This window comes from Hemicordylus capensis, chromosome 2 (genome assembly GCF_027244095.1).
Source record: "Hemicordylus capensis ecotype Gifberg chromosome 2, rHemCap1.1.pri, whole genome shotgun sequence".
Taxonomy (NCBI): Eukaryota; Metazoa; Chordata; class Lepidosauria; order Squamata; family Cordylidae; genus Hemicordylus; species Hemicordylus capensis.
In genome coordinates this window covers 416,232,883-416,251,233 of record NC_069658.1, presented here as the reverse complement: position 1 = coordinate 416,251,233, position 18,351 = coordinate 416,232,883, and the positions used below count along the sequence as shown (strand labels likewise).

Genomic DNA, 18,351 nt, shown 5'->3' with positions numbered 1-18,351 from the left:
CAGAAGAAAAGAAGTTAAACAGAACCACCTGAACAAAATCTAATATTGGTCTGTAACAGTAAGTTTTGCAAGATGCCTAGTGGATAACATGGGGTGATCTAATGCAAAAGAGAACTGAATTTGGGTGTGCACACTAATAGTTGAATTCCACACTCCAGAAGCCCTCCATTAGAACCAGTCTAGTGCCACAGCAAAAGAGCTTTCGTGGGGGTGGCTGGGGTGGGGTGGGGTGGGAGGAAGAGTGCGGTTTTGAGAGCAATAAGCATAGTTGCAGGCTACTGCACTTTCTATTATTGTCTGCTCTGTGAAAAATGACAGCACTGATACATCTGAAACATATTCATCTGTAAGCTCACCTGCATTGTGAAACTGAGGCTGTGGTCCACTACAGTCTATAATCACTGATCTGTGTAGTTCCTCTGTCATTGCTATGCATAAAGAAGTCATTGTGCCTTCCTGAACAAGACCTTGAAGGCTTGCAGCTCTAAGGAAGCTGAAAAGGAAAGTGAGCATTTTTACACACGTTTACAGCTCATCAGACTCAAGGCAGGAAGAGGGCAAGATGGCTGCCCGTGAACAAGCCAAGTTATTAATGAGAAATGTCATCTTGAAGAGTAAATTTCTTTTACCTGTTAATGTCCTTTTTTGTTCTTTCATCTGACTCTTTGACTTCAACTGGAGTATAACTCAGAGCCTTGACATATGAAAAATACAATGTCATGGTTATGTCTATTGACTTGGACTTCGCAACCAGCATACCTCATTGTCACATGCTACCTAGCAGTACATTGCTAGTGACATTTCATTTGTTCGCCTTCTCTGTTCTTTCTCCAAGATGCTCAGGGTGGTATAAACGTCTCCCACCACCCCTCCCCATTTTATCCTCACAGCAGATTAGGCTGAGTGATAATGACTTTGGCCCAAAGTCACCCAGTGAGCTTCATAGGCAAGCAGGGATTTGAATCCAGGTCATCCCAATCAAAGCGCACCACTCTGCCCACTAGACCACCCTGTCTCTCATCTGTTTCTCTTGCTCTCTGAACCAAATGAAGTATCATCACTCTCTAAAATCATTGAACAAATGTGTGTCTTTGGCTAACACCACTATAATGCAATCCTAAACATGTTTACTCAGAAATAAATCCCACTGAGTTTAATGGGGCTTAATTCCATGTAACTGACTGTGCTGAGGACTGCAGCCCTCATAATGCAAAAGCATCTCACATCTCACTTCAGAGATGTGAGTTTGGGCCAGTATATGTTAAATAAATACATACATACCCCCAAAAAACTTAAAATGAGAACAAACTACCCATTTTAAAGTCTTAATTCATGCCTGATCAATGATCCCTGGAATCATTTGGTGGTACTTCTATTGCAGCTGAGGTCTGGGTACAGCAATTGCCTGTAAATTAAACCAAAATTGCACTCTCTCTCTAAAAATAAAAACAGGTTGCTTACCTGTAACAGATGATCTGGTAGTGATCTGATGACATTCATAATGAGAGGTTCTGCACCGAGCTAGTTAGCACCTTGTGGTGCCTCTAACCACCTGCTGCATGTGCAGCCCTTCCAGTATTTACTGGCAGTCCTATTCCTCAGTATCTTTTTCGACCAGCTAATTAAGTGAACAACCAGCCAGAAACCAATGTCAAGATAAGTTATGCTTTATTTTCTCCCATTCTTGCAGTTGCAAATTCGAGTATCAATCCAACACTTAAAACCCTACAGTACTACATCTTAAACCACTGTTACATAACACGTCCGAAACACAGACAAATGTTCCCTTGGCTTAATGTCATGGGCAAGTTGGGAGGGTCTTATGATTGTCATCAGATCACTACCAGATCATCTGTTGCAGGTAAGCAACTTGTTTATCAGATAGTGATCTGATGACCTCCATAATGATGGGTGTTTAACGAGCTACCCAGTAAGGTGAAGCATGCATTAAGTACTTTAAAACCTTCTCCAGGACACTCTTCCCAAAGTTTGCTCGGCCATCAAGGGGTTACCAGGATACTACACGCCCCCTCCTGTCAAACGTTGGCTATTATTCTGTTCAGCAATAGGTATGGTGGGAATATATAGATGTAACTTTGAGTCCGTGCATATTGGAACGCGTCTCCCTCCGTGCCTAGACCATTCCCTCCCGGGAGCAGAAATGTCTGCCCTTCTTTTTCTCCCTGGTTGCAAATAAATCTACTTTGGGAGAGCCCCACACTCTGAAAATTGGTTGGAGATATTTCAGATTCATAGACCCCTCGTGTTGTTTCGACACAGGTCATGCTTAATGAATTTGCTAAAGTGTTGTGGATTCCCCTTATATGGATTGCTTGAATGAACATGTGCTGAGCAATGCACCAATGCCATATTTGTAGGCTCAGTTGGCACAGCAAGCGTGATATGGTCCCTCCCTGCTGGTTTATGTAAGCAATTGCGGTCGTGTTGTCCAGTTGTACCTGGACAACACATCCACTCAGCTGCAGCTGGAAGGACTTGAGTGCCAAAAATACAGCCAATAGCTCCAGAAAGTTTATGTGGAGGCATCGTCGCTGAACTGTCCACAGTCCTTGTGCCCATAAGGTCCCCGAATGTGCACCCCAGCCCAGGAGTGATGCATCTGTGGCAACCCTGGCTGTTGGTTGTGGAATCTGGAACAGTATGCCCCCTAGAAGATTTGCCTCCTGCATCCACCAGCACAACGATGCGAGTACATTCACTGGCACTGTCAGGCTCATGTTCGCATTGTCCACATTGGGTCGAAATGTAGCCAGGTACCAGAGCTGTAGTTTTCTCATCCGAAGTCTTGGATAATGCACCGTCGCAGTGCAAGAAGCCATTAGACCCAGCAGTCTCTGCACTGTATGACCTCGCTGTGATGGTGCTTGCTGAAACTGCATCACCAATTCCTTTATTGGATGGTAGCGTTCCTGTGGGAGAAAAGCCCTCTGAGCTTGAGTGTCTAGCACAGCCCCTATATATTCTATTCTTTTCACAAGAGCAAAGTGAGATTCCTTCCAATTTACTTGGACTCCAAGCTCCGACAGCAGACTGAGCACTGTGTCCACCTGTGCTCACAACTCGCCCTGGGCTTTTGCTGCCATCAACTAATCATCAAAGTATGGATAAATAGTTATGCCACATGTCCTCAAGTGCGCCACTTGGTGAATACTCGGGGGGCGGTTGTTAGACCAAGTGGTAGCACGTTGTATTAGTACACCTCGGTGCTCGTTTGTGTTTCCAACAACTCGTTTGTGTTTGAAAGGCTTGCTCTTGATTGCTCACTGGGGACTGACCCTGAGAATTCCCACGGTGTCTGATATTGAAGAGGGATTGTCGTGGAGTTGGGGCTGGTGACCAGGCAGTAGCCCGACAGTGATCTGCCCTCTGTGTGGTGCTTAGTGCACTTTCCTCTGCCACAGCGGCATCTACTGGGACTGCAGTAACCACTGGTGTTCCTCCTCGCTTAGGCTGTAAGTCCGAAGGCAAAGGGGTTGATGTGTTCGACATCGGGGGTAGCTCCATGGAGTGAGTAGTCTCCCTCTGCCTCTTAGGAGGAAGTCCTTCCGCTCCATTCCCCTTGTGCCTATGCCTCTTCTTGTGCCGGCACTTCTGACTGGAGCTCTTCACTGGAGATTCGGGCTGCTTAAACTGTTCCTATGAAGCCGATGCCTGAGCCTCCGACATCGAGGGTTTCGACTGCAATGGAGACGCAGCCCTTGATGCCATTGTTAGTTCACTTAGCGATGGTGCTGGGGAGCAGCGGGAAGGAGTTCCCGGTCTGAGAGCCTCCTCACACAGTGCAGCCTGCAACCATATGGATCTGTATTTCAAGGTCTGTCTGCAGAAGGAGGCACAAACCTTGCACTGAGCAATAATGTGCCCTTCTCCTAAGCAAAGTAAACAGTCTGAATGGCCATTAGACGACCGAATAGAAGCTCCACAAGTAAACCACTTTTTAAAAGCCTTCTTATTTGTTTTAGCTTCCATGAAGCCTTTTGCTATGGCTTTCTTCATACGTTGTCATCATTGTTGTTTTTGTTTAATGTAATTTAATTGAACAGTAACCCCCGATGGGGGCTACTAATAGTAAGCTGATGTTGTGTTGATGTTTTTCAATTCTATTATGAGGAGCTACTGTCTCAGAGTTCCATACTGTAGAATAGGGGCGCCCAACCGCCAGTTAATACTGCAAGGGCTGCACGTGCAGCAGGAAGTTAGAGGAGCCACAAGGAGCTAATTAGCTTGGCCCGGATAGTCCTGTGCAGGAGGAACACCCATCACTATGGAGGTCATCGGATCACTATCAGAGACTCAAGTACTCAAATGTTTCCTTTACCATGTGCAAATTGGAAGCAAATGCAAACAGCAAGCTGAACAGAAAATATATCCAGAAGGCATTTGTGTAATACTCACAGCATGTAGGACAAAGTCAAGTTTCTCCTGGAAGAGCTGTACTACCCTCTGAATAGGGCATACAGAATCCTCAAACCAGGTTTTGAGGTGTGGTTTAACACAAGTCTCCAGGTTATTGTGCTGCAACGAATTGAAGAGAGTTAAACTTTTATAAGCGACTACACAATTTCATTCAGATGAACAGCGTCTGGCCATCTGTGCTCAGGGCTCCGAGGTAACATAACAGTCATCCCTAATTTCAAATTATACAAGGCTAATGCTACTAGTTTGCTGTTTTGAATCAAACAACTGCGCGAGAAGCAGCAGCTCAATGGTTGGGATCCAAAGAGCTATTTGACCCCTCAAGGGCTTGCACATGTCCAGTGGGACTTCCCTACCCAACAGCAAAAAGACAACCATCCCCCACACTATGTCACCAGGATATATCACTCTATTTTGCAACTCCTCTGAGATGCAAAAGCAGTTGATACTGCACAGTATGTAGTTATTTAAATCCTGGCCTGTGCATCCCACTAAGAATAAACACACTTTCACAAGTGACTCTGAAGTCAATATTTGAATTTCCCATGCTTGTAAATTAAAGAAAGCCACAAAAAGCAGAATGTACATTCACTTTAAATGTGTCTTTTCTGCTTTCTCTAACTGCATTAAAATTCAGAAGTGACACTCTAAGACTACAAGCAATTATTGATGTCATTTCTGGAAGAGTCCTTAGCAAAGCAGAATATTATTTGTAAGTCACCTCAAGCATAAAGGATAAAAATATTTCAAAACTAAACATTGTTGTCAAAACTAAACATTTAGTAAAAAAAATAAATAAACCAACAAAAAAGAAAAGGATTGGAACAGCAGAACTGTATTTTTGACTACATTAACAAAGAGTTATAAAACCCACATAGAGACTAACGAATTTATGGCAGCATTAAGCTTTAAGCTGAATTTCATATCTCCCCTACATTGTAGCTTTCCTATAAGTAAAACGATGGCAGAGGGTTCCTCATTTCTGCATATCATCATTATCAAATTAAGCATGGAAAGATTATGTATGCCCAGAGTTCTGCATTACATTTCTTTCTTGGAGTGTCACTTGTAAGGGATGTCGCACTAAGGATCTTCACATGTATCCACAGGGCCATTATATAATAACATGTATTTAAAACTGCAGACAGCACAAAACACTATGTTCACATCCTCAAGTATCAGCAACTGTAACTGATATTGAACCTAGCCAACCTGAATATATTTTCCTTCCATCTACCACATTTTAGGTTACCTTTTGGCGGTATGGGCCTTTGCAAAATATTTATTTTATTTTATTTATTTATTTATATGGCGGAGAACTAATCTCTAGGGCAGTTTGGGGGGCTAAACATATGGGTTTGCAACACTGAATGTCTACGGCAGCTCTAACAATACATCAAGAAACAGAGGATCCTTTTTCCCAGGACTTGAAGGGGAAAATCACAAACAATAGACATGAAGCTCCAGATAAGCATGACTGGACCTGAAAGAAATTTTTGGAGCTGTAAGAAAAAAAAAAGGCAAAGTATGCCACAAACTTTGACAGTGATCCTGGTTTAGCCGTAAACTCCCCCACTCTGACCTCTCCACCACAACCCCCTGCCTTTTGGGGAGCATGAAATTAGTTGGGAAAGATAAAGTGGATTGCATCTGTTTATTTTTGAGTTTATAATTGTTCTAGTGAATTGTCATTTTTTAAACACAGTATGAACAGGACAAAAAAGACCTATAGAGCCATAATATAGACCATTTAGGAAAGAGTCAATATTTACCTCTGGATCTAGGTTAATCTTCAAGTCTTGAATGTATTTGTCAAGCTCAAGTCTGAAAGTGAGCTCTTAAGGAAATAACCTATGCATCTGTCAAGGCAATGAATTTGTACTTCTAATATATATGTGGTAGCTACATGCTTCATTGCATGTTCTGGAGCCCTTCATTAAAAACCATTCTGGAATGACACTTATATATAGTCCAATTGCCTCTAACTCAGGAACAGCCAAAGTCTTCCTCTAGTATTATAAGCTAAGTGATATACCATATATTTAGCTGCATGTGGTTTCTAAAATGTGCATGTCATTTTCAGAAACACAACCAATATTGCTGTAATTGGTGGATCTGTTGTACTCCCCTTATGGCAATATCTATATCCAGAAGTTACTGCCTTCAAATGAGAAAAATATCAACTAGTCCTTGAAAAAATCCTGATCTCAGCTGGATTTTAAAAAAACACCATGTATTGGGGTTGCCATTCATTTCAACCTGGTTTATTTGTTTTTGCCATCTGATTTTCCAAACATATCTCAGGAACAACTGGCGACATCCCAACGAATGCTCCACTAGGGCAAAGCTCCTTCTGTGTCTCCAGCCATTTTCTTGGAATTTCCCTCTCCCTCTGAAACCATTCATGCTGCTGCTTCCCACATTGTAGCCAAAGGTCCAGAACTTCAGGAATGGCTTTTCCGGGGATTCTGGCATTGCAGCAAAGAAGGAGGGGGTGGGGGAAAGACTTGCATGTGTGCAACAGTGTGAGCACTACCCTAGATGCTAGCCACGCACCGAGGCTTAGAAATTTACTTAAAAAAACTAAACTGGTATTCTCAGAACTAACCTAAAGAGAGATGATGGATTGCACTAAAGAATTACTAGGGAATGCAGGTGCCCAGGCGCTTTCCAGATTACCCACGACAACAGTGTCACTACGTGTCCTTAAGTGTGCTTCCGTACTGCCTATGCTTTGACTTTGCAGTCCCTGCGCTGTCAGCAAGGTGCTGTTCACATTTCCAATGCTGCCTTTCAGGTTTTATCTTTGTATTACAGTGCTACAACACTGCATGTGCGTCGCAAATAAATAGCCGTATTTTCCCATCATAGGAGGGTTGCGCAAGCTATTTACATTTTCAAAACGATCCTGCCAAGCTGAAGCATTTATTGCTGAAGAGCGTGTGATCTGGAAAGCGCCCCAGTGATCTATATATTCTCTCCTGTATAATACAAGGAAGTGTCCACAGTACTGCTATTGGAGAAATATGACTTTCCTGTTCTCACAGTCAAGTAACCTTTTCTGCCGCTCCCCAACACACACACATGCACATAGGTAACAAAAGGATATAGTTCAAGCCCCTTCTCTGAGCCTCCCAAAAAACAGATTACATAGTCTAACGGAGTGATGCTTGATTCTGAGTTTGCAGTTTCTTCACATTTTTCTGGCTGGAACAGGCAGTAATAACAACCAACTGGACTTTCTGGTATGCTGACAAAGAAATACTGAATTATTCAGATGGAGGCAGGGTCAAGTAAATTTTACTCTAATATTGCAATTTCCTAGCTCACTGATGACATTATAAATTGAGGATTTGATCTAAAGGAAGCTTCAGAGGCTAGAATCTACAAAGGCTCTTAAACTTAGTCAATACAATAAGTCTGATGTTCCTATGAACCTCTTCATTCTGCCTCAAGGGATTGCCTACAATGTTCCCTCTAAGGCATGCACACGTGCGCTCACAAGTTTTTTGATATCCGCTCAGTTAATTTTAGATTCTGCTCAGGTTGAATCAGGAAGACCCCACTCTGAATGGATGTGCGCACACAGTGCCTTGATACTGCCACCCAGAACAAAACTCATTCTGCACAGAGATTAAAAAAATTAGAGGGACCACTGATTGTCTACACCTGTTTCTCCCCAAACTAGCTGATGGAGGGTGCAAGTACCCTTCTCTTTCCCCTTTGCATTCCTGAGTAAATTATAACTATGGATAGGGGCTGAATGAAACCATCACAGTAGTAAAATAATCTAATGGAGACTTCTAAAAAAGAACAAGTTCTGATTTGTAGAGTGTGAGTCTATGCAGGTTTACCTCAGCGTAATCTTCAGCTAGGACTTACTCTCACAAAATCAAGTATAGGGTTGCTATCAAAGTAGATAACTTTTAAAGTATATTCATGACTAGTATGTGTAAGCCCGTTGTAATAACGGGCTCTAGTGGGGGGGGGGGTTTCCCGCTGCCGCCTCACCCACCTTGGGCGCACTCCTTGGGCCGCCACCTTTGGCCGAGGCGGCGGCTCTGCCGCCATCTCGGCCGCACTCTCCGCCTGCCGTTTCTCATGGCGGCCGCCGCCGCCATCGGGGCCACTCGCCCCGCCGCGGCCACCACCTCCTTGGCCCGCACTCCTTTGGCCGAGGCCGCGGCTCCGCCGCCGCCTTGGCCGCACTCTCCGCCCGCCGCTTCTGCTCCTCCCGGTCTCCCATGGCGGCGAGGACTCCACCTCTGGCCGAGGACTCCACCGGCGGCCGTGTCCAACATGGCCGCCCGTCTCTGGGCAGCCGTATCTTTTTCGCCCGATCTGGGCATGCGCTCCGCTCCGCGCATGCCCAGAACGGGCGAAAAAGACACGGGCAGCACGGCCGCACGTCCAAGGCTTTTATGGTAGAGGATGAAGGCTTTAGAGTAGAGGTCTCAAACTGTGGCTTTCCTGCAGACATTGGTCTACAACTTCCATCATCCCTGGCTACTGTCCGTTGTGACTGGGGATGATGGGAGTTGTAGGCCAACAACAGTTAGGGGGCTGTAGTTTGAGATTCCTGCTTTAGAGAAATGATGTGTTCCAACTAACTTTTCATTCCAAGGTAAGTGCTATCTTTTACTATTTTAAAACACATTGAGCCTGGTCTCACGATCAGTAAGACCCGGTTTGTAAAGGGAAGGTTTGTAAAGGTTTGTAAAGGGCTAAGCCCATTCTCCCTGCAGATGGGCAGGGCGGGAGCCCTGGCCGGATTGACTGGCCGCCCACACGACTGCTGGCTCCGTGATGGAGCCAGCAGGGGCTGGGGAGTTCGGGGGCCGTGCGGCCCCCGGAAGCTCCAGTATGCCCTGTGTGAGTACGCAGGGTACTGGAGAGACCCCTGCGCTGGGAGGCTGATTTTCAGCGCTGCGGCTACTCAAGTAGCGCTGCAGCTACTCAAGATTTTAAAAACCAGGTTTGCGGAGCGCTCACTCCGCAAACCCGGCTCCCAAGATCAGGCAAAATCGGGCTAGGCTCCCCTAGCCCGATTTCGCCTGATCGTGGGAATAGCTCCATTCTCTCCCCAGTTATTTAACTAGGTAATCAAAAGATGAGTCACCATTTGTGTACATTAACAACTCCCTAACAAACATTAACCACCTGCTAATCTTGGCACTCTGTATTAACTGGAAAATATAACAGTAGCAGTATAAGTAAAGACAATTATCATTTCACAATTTTATTTGAAAGACAAAAGGTGATGCAACTTTGTACTGCCATCTAGAGAAGTGATATTCTTAGAAGTTTCCGAGGGAATGTGTGAGAAGAATTGGAAATATCAAATAATCATTTGGCACAGCTGCCTTCAGAACAAAACAAACTAAATTTCTCAGAGAGAACTTTATTACATATAATTTGGCACATTAAAACTATAATTATTAAATATTTTTCATTTGGACAATACTGATGAATATGTTTTATGTAATACTAGCTGATCCAGTACAGACCATCTGCACCCCTAGTTCTCCCTATCATTCCGCCCCCCCCCCTTCAGCTCCAGTCCGTTCTCCATCCTTTCCCCCTGTTAGGGAGTTGCCCATCCCTTGAGCCTCAGTCTGTTCTGCGCTTGGCTTTCCTTTCCCTCCCTACCTGCCGGCAGCAGTTTCCCTCGCTGGCTGGTGCTTTCCTTCCCCGCCAGCCAGGCTGGGCTACGAGAGCTTTCCCTCCCCACCAGCTGGCCGCTGCTGCCATTTTCTCCCCATCCCCGTTGCTGTCCCTCAGGCAGGTGCTCGCAAATGCTTGCAAGAGCTGCCACGCATGGGATTAGCAACAGGAACATTCAGGAGAATTATAGATAGATAGATAGTTTTTAAGATATGTTTTAATCACAGGATCCAGGCAGTGGCAAAGGCCCAAGGGATTGCAGCTACCTGTTGTGGCCAACATGTGACTGTTACTCAATGCAACATGTCCTCCACTCTCTCCCCTTAACATTTAGCAAGGGAAAGTGCATGCCATCACATATTTCCTCACTCCAACAAGAGGCAGCTAATGGAATGGAGCAATAGGTTCACATCACATCTTTTGTGGCCAAAGAGATTCGGGGCTGCTATTTTTGACAGAGGCTATGTGGCAGCTGTGACACATAGTGTCTTCCAACCAATTCCTTGACCCTGTGAGTACGTGCACACTCACCTCAATTCTACAGATGCAACATTGCCCATCCCTTCAAAAAAGGCTCCTTTTGCGATCTGTTTGGCAATAAAACCGCGCAGTTCCGTTTCTGCTTCAGCTGGTAAGTTAGTGTCCACCAAAGAGAGACTTCATAAATGAAAAACAAACACTGTTAAGCAACAGGTGTCTTCTGACTATTTAGTCATTACCTATGAATGGTGAAACACAACCAGTTCCTACACATCTGGGATTAGATGTAAAGGCTTCCAAACAAAAGAATGGGACTTTCAGACACACATGAACCACCAGCAGATCTCATTTAATAAATTGCTTGGAGTAAACCAAGGACTAAAATGGCAGGCTAGATATTCTTATCCTCAGCCCCCAAAACACAACTTTAGAATTCGCATTACCATCAGTTCACCATACCATGGGAACCTCCAACCGGGGAACCAACAAAACTAACACAAATTCAGTTTTCAGGTAGGTGGGTACATATTTTGGGATCCCACTGTGTTATAACCATGCATGTTTGAATGTGCTTACAAGAGTTCCAAAGATTAGATGATTCTACCATTCTGGTTTACCTGAAATCATCAGAAGATGGAGTTTCAGCTGCTGTGTTGCTTGGACTCCCATCATCGCTATCTACTCCCTGGTGTACCCTAAAAAAGTCAAAGAAAGTGTGATTATGCACAGTGTACTTCTAGCAGCAAAAGCCAAGAGCATCAAATACATTTCCACTGTCATTCCTCTGAGAAAATAAACTTCAGAAGAGGATTGTGAGACCATAAATTCTGTGAGCAAGAACACCAAATTTCTCTCTGATTCAAAGACATGCTAGATTGGCCAGGTAGCACATTGTGGGAGGCCATTCAGGTTAGCTGTTTGCTCTGAGAAGACTCAACACAATGTAAACAGTAAAACAGTGGTAAAACAGTGGGTTTCCCCAAACTTCCACGGCTTCAGTGTATATGTGAGAGTGGATTGAAGATTTTAAACAATATTAGCGATTGTGATTATAGAACCAAGAGTTGGTAATTATTTCAGATTAATGAATTAAGAGTAAAATGGTGTTCTCTTGTCTATGAGCCATGGGTGTGAGAACAAAATAGTATGAAGACATAACCACTGATGTCTGAAAGTCCTGAGTGCGACTACATGAAGGAATGCACGACTATTTCATGCTTATCACTCTTTCAGTGACCAATAGAGCAGATCTTTTGCAGAGAAGATATTAACTCTAAATGGCCAATGTAGATACATTTGGATACATTGGTCACTTAAAGAGTTAATTAGGCTCTTCTCACGATTTTAGCCCGCTCTCCTCGCAGACAGTCTGCTCTGGGTGGCTGCAGCAGCCGCCCACACAACTGCCGCCTCCGTGACGGAGCCAGCAGGGGCTGGGGAGTTCAGGGGCCGCGCAGCCCCCGGAAGCTTCAGTATGCCCTGCGCGAGCGCGCAGGGCATACTGGAGAGAACCCCGAGCCGGGAGGCTGCTTTTAAGCCTTCTGGCTGGGGCTCTACTCGTGAGTAGCCACAGCACAGAGCCGCACCACAGCTACTCACGGTTTTGAAAACCAGGTTTGCGGAGTGCTCACTCTGCAAACCCGGTTTAAGGGGAGGGGTAGTTAGGCAGGTAATCGCCTGGAAGCTACCGGGCTCGCCTGTGAGCCTAGTGGCTCACACGATCAGGCGAAATCAGGCTAGGCTCTCCTAGCCTGATTTCACCCGATTGTCAGAATAGCCTCAATATCTTCTCTGCAAAAGGTCTGCTCTCTCTCCCCATATGTGTTAACTATTGAGGCTCTCCACGTGAGCAGTGTGGAGAACTGTAAGGGGTTTCACGGGGAGAGTAGGCATGACCTGCTCTCCCCGCAGATGATCAGGCGGCTAGCCCTGAGCGGCTGGATTGGCCGCCCACACAATTACCGGCTCTGCCACGGAGCTGGTTGGGGTGGTGGGGATCGGGGGCCTCCTGGCCCCCAGAAGTCCCAGAATGCCCTGTGTGAGTGCATGGGGCATTCTGGGGAGCCCCCCAACACCAGGAGGCTTGTTGTTGCCTCCCCATCGGGGGTCTCCTCATGAGGCACCGCAGCACAGAGCCATGCCACGGCAACACACAATCAGGTAAACGGGGTTAGCAGAGAGCATGCGCCGCTAACCTCATGGGGGGGGAGCAATTACGCGGGCTTGCTGCTGGGAGCCGTGTGGCTCCCATTGCAGCACACGACCAGCAGAAACCAGGCTGGGCTCCCTTAGCCAGGTTTCTGTGGGTTGTGAGAATAACCTCATTATCTGTTTTCTGCTTTCAGTTCTCTGTTTCTGTATCTAAGTGCCTTCAGCTCGCACGCTAAATGCTGCGAGGATGAACTGAGGATGCTGTATTACACCAAAACCTTTGTTCAGTTTTCTTTTAGCTTACATGTTTTGTAGAAAAATCTGTAAGTTATTTTAATATATTTTATGCATTATAGAGGTCATTTGAAGTTTGTCTTTGAAAAAAGAGATGATCAAGTGGGCAGAGCCATGAATGGTGCAGAAAGCGGACAGAGAGAAAATTTTCTGCATCTCACATAATACTAGTTTGCAGGTCAACATACACTGATGTTTAGCACTAAGCACTGGGCTTAGGACTATATGAAGAGAGTATTGGTTCATAAATGCATCATTAGGAACATAGAAAGCTGTATTACACAGAGTCAAAACATTGGTCCCTCTAGCTCAGTATTGCCTACACGGACTGGTAGTAGCTTTCCAAGGTTTCAGACAGGAGTCTTTCCAAGTCTAGCCTAGAACCCAGGGATCGAACCTGGGGCCTTCTGCATGCAAAGTAGATTTTCTTTAGTTGTCAAATTTGTAGTCCGCCCCAAACTTAGGTCTCTGGGTGGTTTACAACAACATAAAACAAATTAAGACAAAAATGAAAATCTTAAAACAATTTAAAACAGAAGTTTAAAAGCTTGGGTGAATAAATGTCTTTAAAGACTTTTAAAAGTTGTCAGATATGGGGAGATGCTTATTTCAGCAGGGAATGCAACAGAGAAGGCCCATCCCTGTGCAGCCACCAGACAAGTTGGTGGCAACTGCAGACGACCTCTCCACAGGGACACAGGAAGATTCCCAGGGGTCGGGGGACAAAATCTGGGTGGGGGGACCACCCTATCGCACATGCAAAGCACATGTGCCCCCACACCCCCTGTGTCTGACGTCAGACGCAAGGGACGGGGCAACAAGCATCTTGCACCGCCGCCACCACCCCTGCCCACCTGCAGCCGCTCCCCCTGCCCCATTGCTGCTACTTAGCTTGACCTTCGGGGGGGTGATCAGCGCGGGGCAGGCCACCCCCCATGGCAGCAGTGGGTGCAGCGGTGGCAGCAGCAGGCCTCTCTCCTCTGGCCGAACTGCACACCTGCACAATTGGACTATGGTGGACGTTGCATGCCTGTGACGTCACAAGCATGTGATGTCCACCATAGTCAAACGGCACAGGCGAGCAGATTGGCTATTTTATTTATTTATTTATTTATTCGATTTCTATACCGCCCTTCCAAAAATGGCTCAGGGCGGTTTACACAGAGCAATAATAAATAAATAAGATGGATCCCTGTCCCCAAAGGGCTCACAATCTAAAAAGAAACATAAGACAGACACCAGCAACAGTCACTGGAAGTACTGTGCTGGGGATGGATAGGGCCAGTTACTCTCCCTGCTAAATAAAGAGAATCACCACATTAAAAGGTCCCTCTTTGCCAAGTTAGCAGGGCTAGAGAAAAGAGGCCTGCCACCGTGCCTGCTGCTGCCATGGGGAGTGGCCTGCCCTGCTCTGATCACCCCCACCCCCGGAGGCCAAGTGGCAGTGGGGCAGCGGCAGTGGGGCAAAACAGGGCAAGGGCAGCTGCGGCTGTGGGGTGGTCTCTTTGGGGCCCTCTTGACACATTGCACCCAGGGACATTTGTCCCTGCTTGTCCAATGGGCACTACAACCATGCCTCCCCGGATGATTCAGAGGGAGATGTGGCTCATAATGAAGAAGACGTTCTCTTAAATATCCAAGGCCTAAGCTGTTGGGCTGAATAGGTTATAAACAGCACCTTGTATTTGGCCTGGAAACTTATCAGCAGCCAGTGTAGATCTTTTAAGATAGGAGTGATATGATCTCTCCGAGATGACCCAGAGACCAACCTGGCTGCCACATTCTGGACTAACTGGTTTCCAGACTATGTAAAAGATAGCCCCACATGGAACGCATTGCAGTAGTCAAGTCTGGAGGTTACCAACATATGTACAACCATTCTGAGGTTGTTTATCTCAAGAAATGGATGCAGCTGGCGTATCCACCGGCGCTGATAGAAAGCACCTCTGTCCACTGCCTCAACCTGGGACACCAGGGAGAGGTTTGGATCCAGAAGCACTCCCAGACTGCTTACCTAATCCTTCTGGGGAAGTGTGACAACATCCAGAACTGGCAAATAAAAATTGTCTTCTGAGTTCCGTCTCTGCACAATAAGTATCTCCATCTTATCTGGATCCGGTCTCAGTTTGTTATCCCTCATCCAGCCCATCACTGCCTCCAGACAGGCATTTAGGGAAGTTATGCCTTCTCCTGAGGATGCTGACATGCAGAAATAGATTTGGGTGTCATCAGCATACTGATAACACCCTGCACCAAATCTCCTGAGGATCTCTCCCAGCAGTTTCATATAGATGTTAAAAAGCATTGGAGACAGTATGGAGCCCTACGGGATGCCATATAAAAGTTCACATTTTGAAGAGCAACAGTCTCCATGGGAAACCATCTGGAATCTGCCCAAGAGGTAGGAGCGCAGCCACAGCAAAACAATGCCTCCCACCCCCAGCCCCCTTAGACGCTCCTGGATACTATGGTCAATAGTATCAAAAGCTGCCGAGTGAACCAAAAGGACCAACAGTAACAATTCCTCTGTCAATTCCTAATTGGAGATCATCCATCAGAATGACCAAGGCAATCTCCACCCCATAGCCTGCCCAACAGCCAGTTTGAAATGGGTCTATATAATTAGTTCCTTCCATGACTACCTGGAGCTGGGAGGCCACTACCCTCTCAATTATCTTGCCCAGCCATGGAGGGTTGGAGACAGGCCTATAGTTGCTTAACTCTGAGGGATCCAATGCAGACTTCTTCAGGAGCAGTCTAATAATTGCTTCCTTAAGACAGGGAGGCATCCTTCCCTTCCTCAGAGAAGTATTTATAATATCTGCCAGGCCTTCTACAACAACCTCCCTCCCCCTGCCAGGTAGTATAAGCCATGTTGGACAAGGGTCAAGAGAACAGGTGGTAGGCTGCAACTTTCCAAGCAGCTTGTCCACATCCTCAGGAGTCACAATCTGAAACTGTTCCAACCTAACCATGTAAGAGGAGTTGCTGGACAGCTCCGCGTCAGACACTGAAGTAATTGCGGGATCTGAGTAACTCAGCCCAAATATGAGAATTTTATTCAAAAATAACCCATTAAAAATGTCACAGGAGAATGTGATGGTTCCAAATTCTTATTCAAGGGAGGAGGGACATGTACTAGCCCTCTCACAACCCTGAACAACTCCACCAGACATGAGCTTGCAGGTGTAATATGGGCAGAAAAGAATTGCTTCTTTGTATTTCTTAAGCATCTTCAAATGCGCTCTATGTTGTAATTTGTCAGATTGGAGCAAAGTCCTTCTCCAATTGCGCTCTAGTCATCTACCTTGGCTCTTCAGCCCCCTTAGTTCTTCCAAATACCATGGGGACAATTTTGAAGCATGTCGGAGAGGACGCTTATCATGTCTACTGTCCTGGTGAGTTTGCTGTTCCAATTCTCCACCAGGGCATCAACAGGATTACCGGCAGAGCCAACACTAAATCCTTCCAAGTAGGGGTGTTCATGGAACCGGTTCTATGCACACCTAGGAGGCGGGCGGGGGCTCCTTTAAGGCATGGGGATGGTGCTTTTACCTCCCACATTGCACTTCCCCCTCCAACGCTACTGTAAAAACTGCTGGCACTGAGAAGCTGTATTCCTTCTTGCCGCCCTGGTCAGCGTAATGCTGGAAGTGGAGGGCGCATGGGCGACCAACCTGTGCCCCACTCTTTCAATCCCCATTAAAATTTAACTGTAAGGGTAGCCTCACACTGGCTGATTTGCCTCAGGCCCTGCACCCCTCCAGTGCTCTCTAAGGACAGAACTGGCTCCAGCTGGCTTGCATGGTGATGGCCACTGGTTAAATCAAGGGTGGGCAAAAGGTACATCTGGATGTAGTAACAGATCCCTCAGTGATTTGCAGACTATCAGCAGACTTCTGACCAAATTGTATAACAATGACAACAACAAAAAGGCTTTTTCTCCCTTTATGTGTGGTTTTGGGGTTTTTTGTATGTTTTAATCCTGTGTTGTGAGCCTCCCAGAGAACAATTTGTTATGGGATGGCTAACAAATAAAGTTGTTTATTATTATTATTATTATTATTATTATTAAGTTGCAGAAATGAAGAAAGCTTGGGGGAAATCAATAGTAGATTTTTATTTGAAAGACTAGGAGTTCAATACTGGTAAAGGTAAAGTGTGCTGATAAGTCGATTTCGACTCCTGGTGCCCACAGAGCCCTGTGGTTTTCTTTTGGTAGAATACAGAAGGGATTTATCATTGCCTCCTCCCAGACAGTATGCGATGATGCCTTTCAGCATCTTCCTATATTGCTGCTGCCCGATATAGTACCAGTGGGGACTCAAACTGGCAACCTTCTGCTTGTTAGTCAAGCATTTCCCTGCTGCGCCTTTAGATAGTGGGCAGACTTCATACTTGCAGGATCTTTGGTGTTGTTGTCTTTTTTTTAACTAGCTCTAATAGCCACAGCCAGGTGCAAAATTCTTGCTCAGGAAGTAATAAGCTTAGAATTAAGGGATAGGATGCATCTGAATAAGGGCTCAGCTCATGAATTTTGTTTTCAATTCTGGTGCCAAAACAAAATTCATGAGCTGAGCCCTTATTCAAATGCATCCTGTCCCTTAATTCTAAGTGAATTACTTCCTGAGGAAGAATTTTGCACCTGGCTGTGGCTATTAGACCTAGTTTAAAAAAAACAAACCCAAAGATCCTGCAAGTCTGAAGTCTGCCCACTATAGATCGCTTTAAAATAGGATCATCAGACCAATTAATGGAGAGGCCAGGCGGATTAGACCGATAGCCAAGAAAGCAATAGAACCTCCTTGCGCAAAGGAAAGGATTCCCCTGAACAGCCGATGCCGGGATGAACAACAGGATTTCTGAGCAGCACCCAGAGACATCTGGCTGGAATCAGAAATACTGGACTCCGATACGAATCAAAGCTAGGGGGCGGAGCACGAACAACACGGTTAAAATAAAGCAACAGAAATAATGAAGGGACGCCGAGGATTTGGAAAGGAGGCACGTATGGGTCAAGTTATACATCCTGGAGGGGACTACGTAGCGCTCAGGGAGAGTCCCAGAGACAAGGCCCAGCAGCCCCTCACCTGCAGCCCAGGTAGCCGTACAGACAATAGTAGCTGTTGCTGCTGCGGTCCGGTTTCCGTTCCTCCGGCAAGCCGCCCCCCTCCTCGCAGCTCTCCAGCTCCTTCTCGTCCCCTTCTACGGACTCCTGAAGGGAGGGCAACATCTTAGCTTTCGGGCTTGGAGCAAAGAAAACCCGCTCCCCCTAGTGCCGTACAGTACCACCCGCTATTCAGCTCCGTCATATCGGCGCAAAGG

At 46.0% G+C, this 18,351-nt stretch overlaps 1 protein-coding gene across 1 annotated transcript in view; it reads right to left on the bottom strand.

Annotated features, from left to right (window-relative positions):
* C2H17orf75 (chromosome 2 C17orf75 homolog) overlaps nucleotides 1-18,351 on the bottom strand; it is a 24,740-nt gene extending 6,389 nt beyond the window's left edge. The window contains exons 1-8 of the mRNA XM_053299948.1: nucleotides 18,117-18,351; nucleotides 11,199-11,276; nucleotides 10,633-10,758; nucleotides 7,547-7,687; nucleotides 6,210-6,267; nucleotides 4,417-4,536; nucleotides 630-694; nucleotides 357-493 (exon numbers count right to left, since the gene is read on the bottom strand). Of these exons, the coding sequence (XP_053155923.1) occupies nucleotides 357-493; nucleotides 630-694; nucleotides 4,417-4,536; nucleotides 6,210-6,267; nucleotides 7,547-7,687; nucleotides 10,633-10,758; nucleotides 11,199-11,276; nucleotides 18,117-18,259 (868 nt within the window). The 5' untranslated portion in view covers nucleotides 18,260-18,351. The remainder of the gene's footprint in view (nucleotides 1-356; nucleotides 494-629; nucleotides 695-4,416; nucleotides 4,537-6,209; nucleotides 6,268-7,546; nucleotides 7,688-10,632; nucleotides 10,759-11,198; nucleotides 11,277-18,116) is intronic.